The following is a 15,756-nucleotide window of genomic DNA, read 5'->3' on the forward strand; positions in this document are numbered from 1 at the left end:
GAGAACGTTCAACGTCAGGAAAAAAAAAAAAAAAAAAATGAGGCCAGTAAGAGACCAGAGATGAGAAAGGTCTAGAGAAGCATCGTAGAGCCGAGGCCGGGATCTAACAAGGCCACCTTGCATCCCAGCAGGCTCATCCTTGGCCTTTCCCCCTGCTGGGGGGGTGAGGGGGTACCACGCCCCACCGGCAGATCGTAAACCAGAGGGCACCGACCAGGCCCATAGATGGAGGACAACTTCGGAAAGTCGTGTGGAAGGAGAGGCCTACCTCCATCTGCCCTTCTCTCCGCGTCCGGCTTCCCCGCTTCCCTCTGCAGTCTGGCGGCTACAGTCCGCGAGCCTTCCTCCCCCGTGCTGTTCCTCCCACTCCCAAGGCGGCCACATTCGAAGCAGGACAGGGGAACGTGCCGGCCGGCCGGGGACCCAGGAGTCACCCCCGGGTCCCCTGCACCCACACCCAAGGAACCTCAGACTACCGGCCCGCCAGCCACCCTCCCCGAGCCGGGGAATCCCTCTCCCGCCGGCAGCTGTCGCGGAACGTCAGACACGGATGTTTATGCCAGGCCTCATTTACACAAGCCCACTCCTCCCCGAGAGATGAATTTTTAAAACAAACAGCTTTTACATATGTTAGCAGGCAGAGTCATGTCAGCATCAGGGATCCCCAGACGGAAACATGAGTCAATCTGGGGCAGACACTGCTAAATAAATCCTGTTTGGGTGAAATCCCTCTCTCTGGAGAAAGGCCTCAGATTCCCCAGCAAGATTCCCTCAAGACGCGGGGCTGTCTCCGCAGCGAGGCGTGCCCTGAGCACTCTGGACTCTGCAATCACCGTCGCGCTCCTGGGCATCGGCTCCATCACCCCCTCCCGGGAGCGCTGCCAGCCCATCCCACCTGCGTCCTTTACCTTACTCCCACACACACTCTAGTGCCACCCAGGGCATCAGATGTCCCTGCTCGGTCGGGAACGGGTTGTCCACGCTTATGCCAAGGGTTCTGGCAGCTCAAGAGGGAAATGTCACCACCAAGGCACACGGATATCCGAGAAATGAGGGGGTGCATGAAACAGGTACAGATGGCCTGGCGGACCCAGGCCACTAAGGCCCAGTCAAGGAGTAACTTCACCATTAAGGAAACATCAGGCTTAGGAGCGTTAATGACGTTTTGCCTCCTCTTTCCTTAACTCTGCCTGTGGGGACTTGGTAAGAGAGAGGAATTCTGTGCCTTTGCTGTGCTGCTTCCAGGGTGGAGTAAGAAGGTGCAAACCCAGGGAATTAGCATAGGACGGGGTCAGGGCGCTCTCAGATCCACCCTGGACATGGGGCCGGAGCACCCATGCTAGTGGTAGAGGAGGGGCAGAGGCTCCAGCTGAAGAACTGGCACGGAGAAGTTCAAGTCCAAACTGGGTCTGAGAAGAGGGGCAGACCCCGCCTTTCTGGGCTACATGGTTTTGGGGGTGGGGGCTCAATGAGCTCGAAAGCAAAGCCTCTAGGAGGCGCGTTCTACCCCAGAGAGGCACTGGCCAGCCCTCTGGGGACACGAGTCTCAGGTCCCGGTGGGTGAGGACTTTGAGCTGCCCTCCAGAACAGGGGCTCTCGAGGGGTTACCATGGCCTTGGGTGTGTTCGAGTAGTAAGGGAGCGTCTGTGGCTTGGCCTTCACACATGCACAGGCGTCTGCAACCAGTGTGGGCCTATGACCAAGTCCACACGACTCTCGCCAAGCAAGCCGGAAGGGGAATGACTGCCTAGCTAAGAGTCGGGGTCTCAAGCACTCCCCCAGGCTGCATGCAAAGTGCCGGGCCACCACAGCCAGAAGCGAACACAAGACAAAGACAAGCCACGTACCGAGCCCGTTCTCTGCCGGTGCCGCGTGGTTCACACCACACTCCGCCAGGTCTTGCTCTCCGACGTCGTTCAAATCCAAGCCAGGCTGATGGGAGCCGTTTCCAAAGTGCCTCTCGTCCTTCTCGGAACCGGCGTCCCCATTTTCCATCCCATTCTGCGCCTTTTTCAGCGGCATTATTTGCAAACCACTGGGGGTAGTCCTGTAAGACACCGTCTTGGCGGCCCTGTCACCTCCTGCGGGGGGCTTGGCCGAATACCCTTTCTTCGGCTTGGACAGGGCAGGGCTGATCCGCTTCCGTTTATGGGAAGTCCCTTTGCTCTTCCCGGACTCTGAAGGTCTGTGGGAGAGTTTCTCAACCGACGGGCCTCGGCCGTCACGCAGGAGCTTGGAGGTGCTGGCCTGCTTCCCTGACTTGATCCTTTTGTCCTTGGACACGTGCAGCCCGTTGAATTCGTCGATAAACTCCTCACAGTGCAACAGATGGTGCTCGGGCTCCCACGTGTCCTCCGTGCTGCCGTAGCCTTTCCATCGGATGAGATACTCCCATTTTCCTTTCTTGTTCTTCCTCTTGTCTACAATCCTTTCGACCTGAGGTACGAGATAAGAGAGTCAGGGAAGAGAGAGAAAAAGAGGGCAGAGGAAAGAAGTCAGGCCCAGGCAACAACCGCACAAAGCCCTCAGGACAGAGACACACGGGCCAGGGGACAGGCCGTTCGACATCGGAAGCTGACACTTCCAGGAGCGTTCAAGAAGGCTGGTTTATTTTAGGACATCACTGAATGGAACCAAAGGCACTCGGCTGTTTCCCATGACAACTGTGTGAGGCCATGCCTGGCTGGTGGCACCTGCCTGTCCTTCCAAGCCTTACTCTTGCTTGAAATCACAGCACGAGCTTTCACGAAAGATCTTTATTCTTTTCACTGCACTGAAGTAAAATCAGACGTTTGGAGACCAGTGCGGTGTGACTTTTTCACCCTTACTTATAGTAACATTTATTGAGCATTCACATGGTAGGCACTATGCTAATGTATCCTTATTTATAATAATAGGAATGATTAGTCACACTCATTGGAGTGACTAAATGCTGGGCTTGGACGGTCCCATGTCATTTTCCCCTCACAACAACCCAGTGCAGTCAGTACGCATTCGTTCTTACCCCCACTTTATACTTAAGGAAACAAGGCTTCAGGGAGATTAAGTCACTTAACCAAGTTCCAAGCTGGTAAGGGCAGAGCTGGGATTTGAACCACTCTTACCCCAGACTTATTTTCATAATCACAGGCCAAACCAACTCTCTCTACTACAAAAATCTTCCATACTGACCAAAAATGACTTGCATCAACAAAACTCAACCCCCCCTCCCCCCACATGGAGGGTACAGCTGGTAGGCGAGGTGATAGGTAACACTCGCTGAGAGCCTATTATATGCCTTGCATAACCCCATGGGTGTAACTGCTGTTTTTCCTGTTTGATAGATGAAGTGATTGAGTATCAGATAAACTGCCTATCAGGCAGGGCTAAGCGGTGGCAGAGGTGAGGTCTGAACCTCTATCCATCTGGCTCTAAAACTCTGTGCTAACTGTCCACATACCTTCAAAGTTATGAAAATCCCTGCCTTCAAGTAATCTCCCGAAAGAACACGGTTAGGAAAATGCCAGTCTTAATGCTAATAACTGGTCAATCCAGGGGAAGAGCATGTGAGGGTCCTTTACTACCCTGTCAACTTGACCCTAGATGTAAAATTCTTTAAATTAAAAAAAAAAAAAAAAAAACTGACAAAATACCCAATGCTCTACCCTAAAAAAGCTAAATTTCAGTGAAAAAATAAAACAACTACATTCAAAAAAATAAAACAACTACATCCAAAATCATGGGATTTTGACCCCATGAAATGAATAAGTGAGGAATATGTCCTTGAAACTCATGAAAAGAAAAGCAAAGCGAGAAGGGAGAAATCAATACACGTATAGTCGATCATATTTCAAGATGGCTATCAAATACATGGAGGGTTCGCTATATGACTGTTTATGTTTACGTGTTTGAATTTTTCTGTTTAAAATTTTACATAATAAAAAGAAAAAATAACTTTGAAAAGACTGTCTCCCAATGGTTTATGTACAACAGAGGCTATGCAAAATAATTAAGCGATTTTCATTGCTTTGCATTTAATAAATATGCAAATAGCTAGGCCATGCTGCCTCTTCATAATACTGTTTCTTTAGAGACAATTTAAATGGTTTCCTTAATTGATTTATCTACGATCAAATTGGCCTATTTCTATTAAAACTCCTTTCCTTACAAAATGCTCTGTGAACATCTGTTTTAGATTCATTACATAATTTTTAGATGTATCACAAAAACTCTGTAACAGTTTAAAAAAGTAAAACCATGCCAAACTAATCCAACTCCCAATCTTTGGATCGAGGAACAGGACTAGTTGAGTATTCATTTGTGATAATGCTTCAGAAAGTCCAGGGTATTTCTGGAGGAGCCTGCACCTTTGCACTTCGGGAGGTCTTTGGAGGGGGAAACCCTCTGCAGGTTTACAGAGGGAACAGGGAATAAGCAAGCTGGCACTGCCTTGAAAGAGCAGCGTTCCCAAGAGCACCAGCCTAGGAGTATCAGGAGTGAGCCCAGATACTTCTTAGGAGCTAAGGGATTTGTGCTGGCACGGAGGTCTCCAGCTTCAGAAAATATATGGAGAACACTCCTTCCCCAGGACAAAGCAGAAAACCATGTTAGACAAAGAGCCAACACGATGGATAGGTGGGTGGGTGGATGCGTGAAAATGGATGGCTGAGTGGATGAATGTATAGATAGGTGGATCACGGGATGGATGGATGGAAAGAAGGAAGGGAGGAAGGAAGGAAAGGAAAAATGGATGGCTGGCAGAGAGATGAACACATGGGATGGGTGGATGAAAAAAAGGACAGATAAATGGACAGATGACTGGCTGGATGGGTGAAAGGTGGGTAAAGAGATGAGTTCTGAAATGAATGGGTAGATGATGGATGGCACTCACTCATCAAAATGAGCTTAGCATAGTATTTAAGAACACAGGCTGTGGAACAACACTATCTGGTTTAAATCCCCTGGTAAGTCTTTTATTATGTGTTCTTGAGCAAATGAAACCTCTCTGGGCCTCAGATGACTCACCAGGCAAGGGGAAAATAATAGCACCCATCTCACAGGGTGGTTGTGGAGAATATACAAGTAAGTAGTTTTGCATTCCATAGTAAAGGTCACTTAATCTTGCATATCCTCCTGTGAATACAAATCTTGGTGGTATCTAAAGACAGAAAGTTTCCTCACCTTGCGGAATACGACCCCCCTAAGGATAACCAACTCCTCCCTGAAGAGACAGTCAACCTACTTGCATAAGTCCTTCCAAGTGTGGGAGATGGCTGTGCAGAGCAGTCCTGCTCGAGAAGCCTGGGGAGTTGCAAGGGTGCAGTGTCTACGCGGCTACTGAGGCCCACACTGTGAGTGGGGGGCTTGGTTTCTTCCCTCCTAGTTACCGGAAGACTGAGTCACAGAGTCACAAGTGGGTCTGCCTCCACCTCTGGTCCCATCCACAAAGCCACTGGGTGCCTTGACAGCCATTTCTACTTAAATTAACCCAATACCAACAACAAATAGTATTAACGGGATCATCCCGAATAGTCTGATGTGTGTGGGGAAACTGTTGGCCCTGCCATTTTCTATCCACATGACCCGAACAAGTTGCCCAACTTCTCTGGGCCTCAGTCTCCCCATCTGTAAAAGAGGTACACAAAATGAACCTGCTTTTTCTGAAAGACGAAAATACCCACCGGGAGCTCAGAGGAAAGCTGGCTCCAAATTTCCCATCATACTTGGAATCTGCAGACTCCTAGGACCGAATTTCCTTCCTTACATCCCCGTATAGGTTCTCTGACCCTCTTTTCCACTTCTTCTCAGGAGAGTCTCAAACAGAACCAGAATTCTAATCTGTGCTGGTGATAACAACGGCCACGTTATTTAGGACTTGATCTTGCTCAGGTTCCGACAGTCTCTGCGGAAATCCCTTCTTTCCCCTTACCCTCTCCCAGCCTCCTCTGCTGACCCCTAACTCCTCACACCTGCTGAAAGCACCCACCTGGGCCTCCAGGTCTCAGCAGCGCTGTTCCTGACGCACCACGCCCACCTTACCTGCCCTGCACTACCTGAAGTTCAGTCCCTCCAGATGGAAACAATCATCAACTCCCTCCCCTTGGAATGAGTAACAAACACATGAATGGCATTAAAACCTTGTATGCTCACACACACACCCACTGGCTCCTTTCTTTCAAAGATAAGCAATCGGAGACCCTGAAATGTTTCTTACAGCTCAACCAAATCATTATTTACCGTTTACTCCCTGCGATCCCAGCCAGTATGAGACAATATTCTACCACAGGGGGAAGTGGCAGGGGGGGATGGCAGGGAACTTCCAACGCAGTTATTACCACTGCCAGGATGTCGAGCGGATGGCTGTCTCGTTAGGAATGATAATGATGTTAATCACCTTTATTGGTACGTGCTGTTCCAGGAACTGTGCTAAGCACTCATGAGGTTTTAGACTTGATCTCAGCACCCAGGCAGGCAGCTGGACATTATACTCACCCTTTGAAAGGTGAGAAAACTGAGTCTCAGAGAAGGTAGGAAACCTTCCCTCGATCACGCAGTCAGTAGGGGGTTAGCCAAAATTGGAATTCTAGTTCGTCAGACCCCTCAGCCCAAGTCCTTGGCCCCCTGGCCACACCTCGCCCCTGGGAAACCATCGGGCTAATGGGGGACACAGCCCTTAAATGAACGAGCATGAAGTAACACATGACGGTAACAAATGATGGTGAAGATAATGTCACGTGGGAAACAACGGCGGAGGGAATGGGGTTACTTCAGATCAGAAGGGTAGCAAGACTCCTCTGAGAAAGAACAATTTAAGCTAACACCAAACTGGGCCCTCAGAGGCGGAGAAAATCTGAGCTGGTGAAATGAGGGGACTTTCCAAGCAGAAAGGAGAAAGGTCCCTCCCCACCTTCCTCTTCAGCCTTCTGCTAGCAGGCCAGTCGAAAAACACCACCACCCAACATTTATCCAGAATTGACGAAATGCCAGCCACTTCTGAAAGTGATCCCCATAGACTGACCCTATGTTATATATATGAACTCATTTAATCTTGAAAATAACCCAACAAGGCAGGTAATTTCATTCTCTTTTTTTAATGTTTATTTATTTTTGAGCGATAGCACGTGCCAAGGGGCAGAGACATGGGGACAGAGGATCTGAAGCAGGTTCTGCACTGCCAGCACAGAGTCCAACACAGGGCTCAAACTCATGAACCAGGAGATCACGACCCGAGCCACAATCAAGAGTTGGATGCTTAACAGACTGAGACACCCAGTGGCCCCTCTCTCTCTCTCTTTTAAAAAAAATTTTTTTAATGTTTATTTCTTAGAGAGAGAGACAGAGAGAGCCAGAGAGAGAAGGAGACACAGAATCTGAAGCAGGCTCCAGGCTCTGAGCTATCAGCCCAGAGCCCCACACGGGGCTTGAACTCACAAACCACAAGACCAACTTAGATGGACGTTTAACCAACTGAGCCACGCAGGCACCTCTCCCTCTCTCTTTTTTGTAATGTTTATTTATTTTTGAGAGAGAGAGACAGAGAGAGAGAGAGAGAGAGACAGAGTGCAAGCAGGGCAGGGACAGAGAGAGAGGGAGACAGAATCCTAAGCAGGCTCCAGGCCCCAAGCTGTCAGCACAGAGCCCAACGCGGGTCTCAAGCCCACGAACCTCAAGATCATGACTTGAGCCAAAGTTGGACACTCAACCAACTAAGCCACCCAGGCACCCCCTCTCTATTTTTTAACAGAGGATAAAACTGAGGCACCAAGAGGCTAAGGTCCTTGGCCAAGGCCTCACCTCTGACAAGCAGTGGAGAGGTAAGGCTCGGTCAGAAGCATCTTGGCTTCGGACCCCATACTTTCACTGACTACACTACATCCATCACCCCCTCTTGACCAGTAGGCCCAACCTGACTGAGGCTGACAGCTTATGTATAGCTTCAGACATTTGCCCTCAGCACTGCCAAGTTCACAGAAGACCTCTGTCACCTTTAGGTGGCTTAGGAGTAAGTCTCCTGCGCCGGACTCTCCCAGCCTGCCCTGAGGGCCTGCCTCTACGGCTGCTCCAATTCTCCATCGGTTCAAATGGAAACAGACCAATTATCATTCATATTCCCTACCCCCAGCTTCCCACCAAATGAAAACAGTATATGAAATTACAATAGCTCAGGAACCCAGGGTTACCAAAGGTTTTCCAGACGCTCGAAGGAATGCCTCCCACATCAGAGGGAGTTGGACCGAGAAACTTTGCATTACTAATTCATGCCTTGCCCTCTGAATGCCAAGAGCAAAGCAAGAAAGAATAAAGGAAGATGCCCACGCCTGCTGTGTACCCATGGATACACCAGCACATTCAACCCTAGACATCCCCAGATTCTGGACCCCTAGCCCACATCTGCAAGGACCTCTCTGCATCCTTCCAACATCCTGGGATAACTCCCGTGGGGGCAGAAAGGCATGCGGACACCATCAGTACAACTTGGGGTATGAAGTCTTCAGGAAGGATAAAGACAGGACACGTTCTGGAAGCAACTAGGCATGGGCTGTTTCAGGTCTGGAAGACTGATTGCTCCAGATTATCTAATCAGAGAAGGCAGTATAAATAGGCAGTGTTTCCCACCCAGTCCGGCAAAACCGCACTAGAGAAACAGATGCCAGACCAAGAATTTTGGCTCAGAGCCACGTAATTTAAGCCAGCCTCCAGGTGAGAGTCTAAAGTGAAAAATTCAGCAGCATCCAAGTGATGAGGGACCGAGAGGAATTCCCACACCCCTCTCCTGGGGAACACTGAACCAGAGAGACCGCTCCTTGATCAAGAACACGCAGACAGAACCCGGCAAGAGCAACATCACTGCAGGACATATTTATGAGAACTTCTACAACACATCTGAACACAAACATCACTAAAAGTTCTCAGCAAAATCCTCACCAGGAAAAGCACCACTGCGCATTTTTACATAGCATTTGTGTCATGTTTTCAAAGACGACAGAAAATACAACCTGTTTTTAGAAAAGAGAGAAAGGTAAAAGATGAAATGAAACCAATAGGTTGAGCAGGAAGCTGAAATGAAAGAAGGCTCATTTACATAAGAAAGGATGTAAGGGAACCAAAAGAAAAAACACAAGCAAAGAAATAAAATTCCCATTGGAACCAGAAAAGGACAGAATCAACATGCAGAAAATCAAATCCATGATGGAGACAGTGTACTTGAAAAGCTCTCCAAGGACACAGGTCTTTAAAGAAAACCTTGAGGAACATGACAAACAGACTTCTATCTAGGAGGGCTAACAGAGACCCAACCAAGGTAAAGTCTGGGAGAGGGGGAAAAAAACCAAAATAGGCCAAAACACTAACAAGTCCTACCAGAAGAAATCTCTGCATCTTGAGTCTGTAGGGGGGTGGGAGGGAGGGTAGGGTGTGTGATGGGCATTGAGGGGGGCACCTGTTGGGATGAGCACTGGGTGTTGTATGGAAACCAATTTGACAATAAATATCATATTAAAATAAATAAATAAATAATAAAATAGCTTAACAATATTACCTCATTAAAGACTTTAAAAAAAGGAAAGAAAGATCTCAGTGATGGGGAATGCAGAGGTTGAGAATCAATCAACTTTGTTTCTTTATTTCTCTTCTTGCAGAACTTCTTAACTTCAAAAAATTAAACCCCCCACTCTCACACCCCAACTCTCCAAAATGGTAGGCAAAAAAATTAGGCAGACTTCAGAGAACATTAAAATACCAGGATACCAACTGACAAAAATAAATATTGCAAACTTAAGAATTCTAAAACCGGTGAGGTGAGTCTTCAGATGAAAACGAAGGAGGAAAAGATCTCCTGTGTAAAGAACAAAATATATATAACTATCCATTTAAAAAATGACTCTATCCTGCAGTGCCAGAAAATAACTACTTAAAAATTAAAATAAACAAGCCTTAAATGATGGGAGAATGCCAAAAGGAACCAACTGAAAGAGCTCCCAGTGGCCAAAGCTAGAAAAATTTGAATAAGAAAATAAATAGTGATAGTACTACATTTACAACCCAAGGAGTAAAATAAATATCCATGAGTTCATCTGATATAAATAAATGAATTACTTATCAGAAGTTGCCTGCAGGCTAAATCTGGCCCAATGCCTGTTTTAAAAATAAAGATTTATTGGGACATACCGATGTCCATTCATCTATGTATCATCTATGGGTGTTCCAAACCACAAAAGTAGGGCTAGCTGTGTAGTGGAGACTGCATGGTCCATAAAGTCTAAAATATTTGCTATCTGGCCTATAACAGAAAAGGTTTGCTGACTCTGGAAGAAACAAACAAGTAGGGGAGAAAATACCAATATCCCTTACAGAAGAATTCCACATAAGGAATGTAAAAAAGGAATAAGGGAAATAGAAAAATCACCACCAGAATACCACAGAAATAATTGCTATAGGAAAGATCCACAGACAGATGCTAAAATTAGTGGGTAACATTTTGAAGAGAAATTAGATATTTGGAGAGCATCAAAATATCCCCCAACATACTTACTGACCACCATGGTAATTGCAACAGATGCCCACCTACTGATATTCCCTCCTTTAGGGGTTGGAGCTTAATTCCTCTCCCCTTGAGTGACAGGGCTTAATGACTTCTTTCTAATGAGTAGAGTATGTGAAGGGAAAAACAGTAACTACAGTGGAGGAGAGATATGGCAAAGACCGTGATCAAGGCTATGTCGTCCATGATAAATCATGCTGATGCCATGTATACTCCTGACACGGTTCACTTGCAAGGGCACTTCCCTCTGCAGTGTAATTCCCCAAACCCATCATCTCATGAGGAAACACTAGACAAACTCACACTGAGAAACTATCTACGAAGGTCTTGTAATGCAAGGAAAGATGAAGATACTGTCTCAGACTAGAGGACGCTGAGAAAGTAACAACCAGATGCAATGTGGTATTCTGGACCGGACTGTGACACAGGAAAGGATGTCCGTGAAATACTGGTGAAATCCTGATGAAGTCCACAGTTTAGGTCATAATGCAGCACCAATGTCAATTTCTTAGTTCCGATAAATGTACATGGCATAAAATGTAAGTAACTGTGAAAACTGGTTCAAGGGGAGACGGGAACTCTGTGCCCCATCTTCATAGTTCTTCCAAAAGTCTATAATTATTCCAAATGTGTTTTAAAAAGTATAAGTGTAGCATTTAGTATACACAATTGTATAATGAAACGAAAGACAAAAAAGAATCTGAATAGTAACCACAATCATAAAACCTAACAAATTTTAAGCACTCGTTATGTACTTATTTGCTTAGTGACAAATGAAAAGAATGAGCAAAGACGTATCAGGCAGTACCAAAATTTGTACAGAATATCAAAGTAAAATTGAGGAGCAAAATGAAGACATTTTAAATTAAAAATATTCACTAAATATATAATAGGCATGAACTTTTCTACAGCAAATAACAGATCAAACAATCACTAAAAAATTCAACAGAAATTGACAGAAGCAATTTGAACTGAAGACTTAAACTCAATACTTTCAGACATGGAGAAATCAAGCAGATGGAAACTAGGGATATAAGAAATCTGAATAATGTAAATATGATAGGCATTCTAGTAAATATTGCAGGTATTTGTATAAACAAAAACTTTTAACTTCATAATTTGTAAAGAATATAAAATATACCAAAAAAATCTACAGAAAACCACTTTGGAACACTTATAAAAATTGATTATAAACTAAAATATGAGAGAAAAATTAATAAATGCCAGAAAGAAAATATTGTACAGACTGTGTTCTCTAAATACAATGCTACAACACTAAATGAAAGCACAATTTAAAAATAAATCCTAAACAAGTTTAAAAATAAAAAAATAATGGTAACTGGTAAAATCAGCAACCATCAGATGAAGGCCTAAGAAAATTTATAATAATAATTTTTTAAAAAGTAAAAACTGAACACACACATATTATCAAAGTAGTTGGGATGTGGAAAGAAGGAAGGAAGGAAGGGAGGAAGGGAGGAAGGGAGGAAGGGAGGAAGGGAGGAAGGAGTTCAATATCAACACTGACTAATCAGTAAATGAAAAATCACTCTTGGGAAGTAAGAGGAAAGAATAAATACCAAATTAGAAATTAACAAACTAGAGAATACACCAAAGATGAACCTACTGACATTCAAAAAATGAAAATAAAGAGCAAAAATGGAAGAGTAGGCAGTTCTAAAAGCCTGCCCCTCCAGAGAAACACCAAAAATCAAGCAAAAACATCAGAATCAACTCTTTCAGAATTCTGGAAAACAAAGTTAATAGCAACCAAACAAACACTAAATCAAGAAAAACACAACTTAAAAACATCAGGAAAGCTTTGCGTCATTTTTGCTTGCCCATGACCCTCCCATTCTCTAGCTCATCAGCAGTCTTGAACATGGCGGCCCACATTCCCAGGGTAGGACCATGATCCTTGGTTCTGGAGAGAACAGAGAAGACCTTATCCTCAAAGAACTGTGCTTGTTCTAACTGGTCTTTGGGCTACCTGAAAGACAGATACAAGCACTTGCTTTCATTTTGTTAATCCTGAAACCTACTGGGGTTGGAAAAGTAGCTATGCAGAGTCATTCTTTCAAAACAATGTAAGGCAAGTGAACAATCTGCTGCCAACTGGGGCAAAAGAGTGCTGTTGAGAAAAACAATAGATGCACAGAAAGCCTGGGAGGAAAAGCTGGAGAGTTTCTTCATAAAATTAAAGCATTCAAAAGTGCCCATGTATACTGGAAATTTAGAAAGCTACGCACTTGCCCAGGACAGAATGCATGCTCAGAAAAGACTTAAGCCAGACCTACACTTTTCACTTCTGACTGATCTCGAGGCTTAGTGCAAGGACAAGTGACAACTAAGGCAGTTGTAAATGGCCTGGCCAGGCACTGAAGGAATGTCCCAACAGAGTGAATCTAGGGACAGTCGCTCTTTCTCTCCTTCTTTCTTTCTCTTCCTTCCTTCCTTCCTTCCTTCCTTCCTTCCTTCCTTTTTCTTTTCTTTCTCTTTCTTTCTTTCTTTCTTTCTTTCTTTCTTTCTTTCTTTCTTTCTTTCTTTCTATTCTTTATTTCTATATTTATTTCTCCTGGAATACAAGGAAATCTGTTATAAATAACTTCGCACAAGCTAAAGGAACAGAGACTTCAGAAATCACACATGATGAAGAATATGGACCTTACAAAAAGAGCTTAGAAAAGTCTCTAAACAAACATCAACAGCCCACAACAAGAAACAAAATCAAGCCTGAGGAGGGGGAAGAGTATGATTTCCAGAGTGACTATATTATAACATTCTAGCTGTCCAGTTTTCAACAAAAAAAGCTATGAAGCACTCAAATAAACAGGAAATATGGCCCTTCATTAACAGAAAAAATTAATAGAAACTACTCCTGAGGAAGGATAGACATTGGACTTGCTAGACAAAGGCTTCAAAATCAACTGTCTTAAATATGCTCAAAGAACAAGAGAAAACTATGGACAAGGAGGTTTCAAAGAGAATAACAATGTCTCGACAAATAGAAAATATCAATAGAGATTTTTAAAAATCATAAAAAGGAACCAAATAGAAATTTGGGATCTGAAAATTATAACAGCTTAAATGAAAACTGCACTAGAGAGTTTCACTAGAAGATTTATGCAGACAGAAGGAAGAATTGAAGGTAGCTCAATTGAAATTATCCAGTCTGAGCAGAATGGAAAAAAATGGAAAAAAAAAAAAAAAAACACAGCCCAAGAGATCTGTAAGCCACCATCAAGGGTAACAACATACACACAATAAAAGAGAGGAGAAAAAGAAATGGGCAAAAGGAATATTTGAAGAAATAAGAGCCAAAATTTTCCAAATTTTATGAAATATATGTCTATACATTTAAGAAGTTCAACAAATTCCAAGTAGAATAATCTCAAAGAGATCTACAGGAGACAAATTATAATCAAACAGTTGAAAGACAAATTCACAGAGAGAATCTTAAAAGCAGCAAGAGAGAAATAACACATCATGTACAGGAGGTCCTCAACAAGATTAACAGTTAATTTCTCATCAGGAACTATGGAGGCAAGAAGGCAGTGGAATCACATATCTAAAGTACTGGATAAAAAAACCTGTCAACCAAGAATTTTACATCTACATTACATGAAGAGAAAAATTATGATAGTTCCAGATAAATAAAACTGAGGTAATGACATCTCTATTAGACCTGTCCTACAGTATATACTAAAAGGAGTCCTTCAGGCTAAAATGAAAGGTAGTAAATTGAAGCCATATGAAGAAATAAAAAACTCCAGAAATGATAAGCAATAAGTAAATATAAAATCCAGCATTACTGTATTTTTTGATTTGTAACTTTTTTTTCCTATATGATTTAAGACAAATGAATAAAGCAATAATTACATATGTACGTTAATGGGTACATTATATAAACATATAATTAGTGATAATAATAAAAACGGGTGGAGGGATCTGTACATAAGCTGAGTTTTTCTATGATATTGAAGCTACACTGAAATCAAAACTTAGGATGTTAGTGGTAAACCCCATAGTACCATTAAGAAAATATCTTTAAAATGTACAGTAAAGGAAATGACAAGGGAATCAAAACATTATAATACAAAAACTGATTCTTGAGGCAAAGCAATAAAATGGATGAATTACTGATTAATCCCACTGAAGAAGAAATAGAGAAAATACAAATAAAATTAATCATAAATTAAATGAGAATATAACAGATTGAAATTAAATACATGCAATACCATGTATTCTAATACGGTGAAAGTTTGAAATGCTGGGTGATATGCATATTGTAAAATAATGTACACATTAGCAAAAATGACTCAGAAAAAACTGAAATTGGAAAGAAACAGATATAGTTACTAAAATTAAACATCTGAACAGAATGATAGCTACAGAGAAAAATGGGTAATTATTAAATAATTTCCTAAGAAAAGGTTCTAAACTAAGACTACCCAAAAATCTTTCAGATATTTAAGATATAGGTAGTTCCAATAGTACAGATATTATTTTAGTGCAGAGAGAAAAAATGAAAAGCTTCCAAACGCACTGAACAAGAACATTCAAAAGAACTAATATATTTAAGGAATAAAATATCTTGCAGTTACAGATGGTTAAATTTTAAAAGTACGAAGATAAGTTTCACATTAATTGGTAAAAGAAGGAAAAATGACATGCTCTTAATAGATGCATTAACAGTCAATTACCCAAATTTTAAATTCACTCCAGACCATCTTCCCTTGAAAACAAAGAGACTAAAAATATATATAACAAAAAAAGCTATATTAAATTAGCAGTTTGCATCAATGTTAACAATAAAATGTAATAGGCACTCCCACTATAGTCAAGATCAAAACAAAGATATATATAATGATTTCATTATTGAGCTATTTTGGGTGAAAAGAACAGCACAAGAAAATATTAAATAGGAAAAGGAGACATGAAGATAGGAAAAAAATCAAAATTATCATTATTTGTAGATAATATGATTACATATATGTCTAGAAAATGTGATATAAAATTTGACCAGAAGGTATAAAATTTAGCAAATGATTAAGTATAAAAATAATATTAATAACTCACTATGAACTTTGCTCCAAAATGAAACAACACATTCTCTTCAAATATGCATTAAGCACTCACAAAAACAAGGATATATTACACTGCAAGGAAAATGTCAACACACTAGAAAAACAGAAATCACACAAGCCATAATTTCTCAATTTGTTCTAATAAAATTA

The 15,756-nt window shown here is 42.6% G+C and overlaps 1 protein-coding gene across 2 annotated transcripts in view; it reads right to left on the reverse strand.

The window, feature by feature from the left end:
• The window catches only part of CDYL2 (chromodomain Y like 2), a 162,027-nt gene that overhangs the window by 47,715 nt on the left and 98,556 nt on the right, over window positions 1–15,756 (reverse strand). For both annotated transcript variants that reach the window (XM_019413110.2, XM_053906689.1), the window contains exon 2: window positions 1,848–2,436. In XM_019413110.2, coding sequence (XP_019268655.1) covers window positions 1,848–2,436 — 589 coding nt within the window. The remainder of the gene's footprint in view (window positions 1–1,847; window positions 2,437–15,756) is intronic.

Source organism: Panthera pardus, unplaced genomic scaffold, assembly GCF_024362965.1.
Source record: "Panthera pardus isolate Hobbes unplaced genomic scaffold, ASM2436296v1 HiC_scaffold_19, whole genome shotgun sequence".
NCBI classification, from domain to species: domain Eukaryota; kingdom Metazoa; phylum Chordata; class Mammalia; order Carnivora; family Felidae; genus Panthera; species Panthera pardus.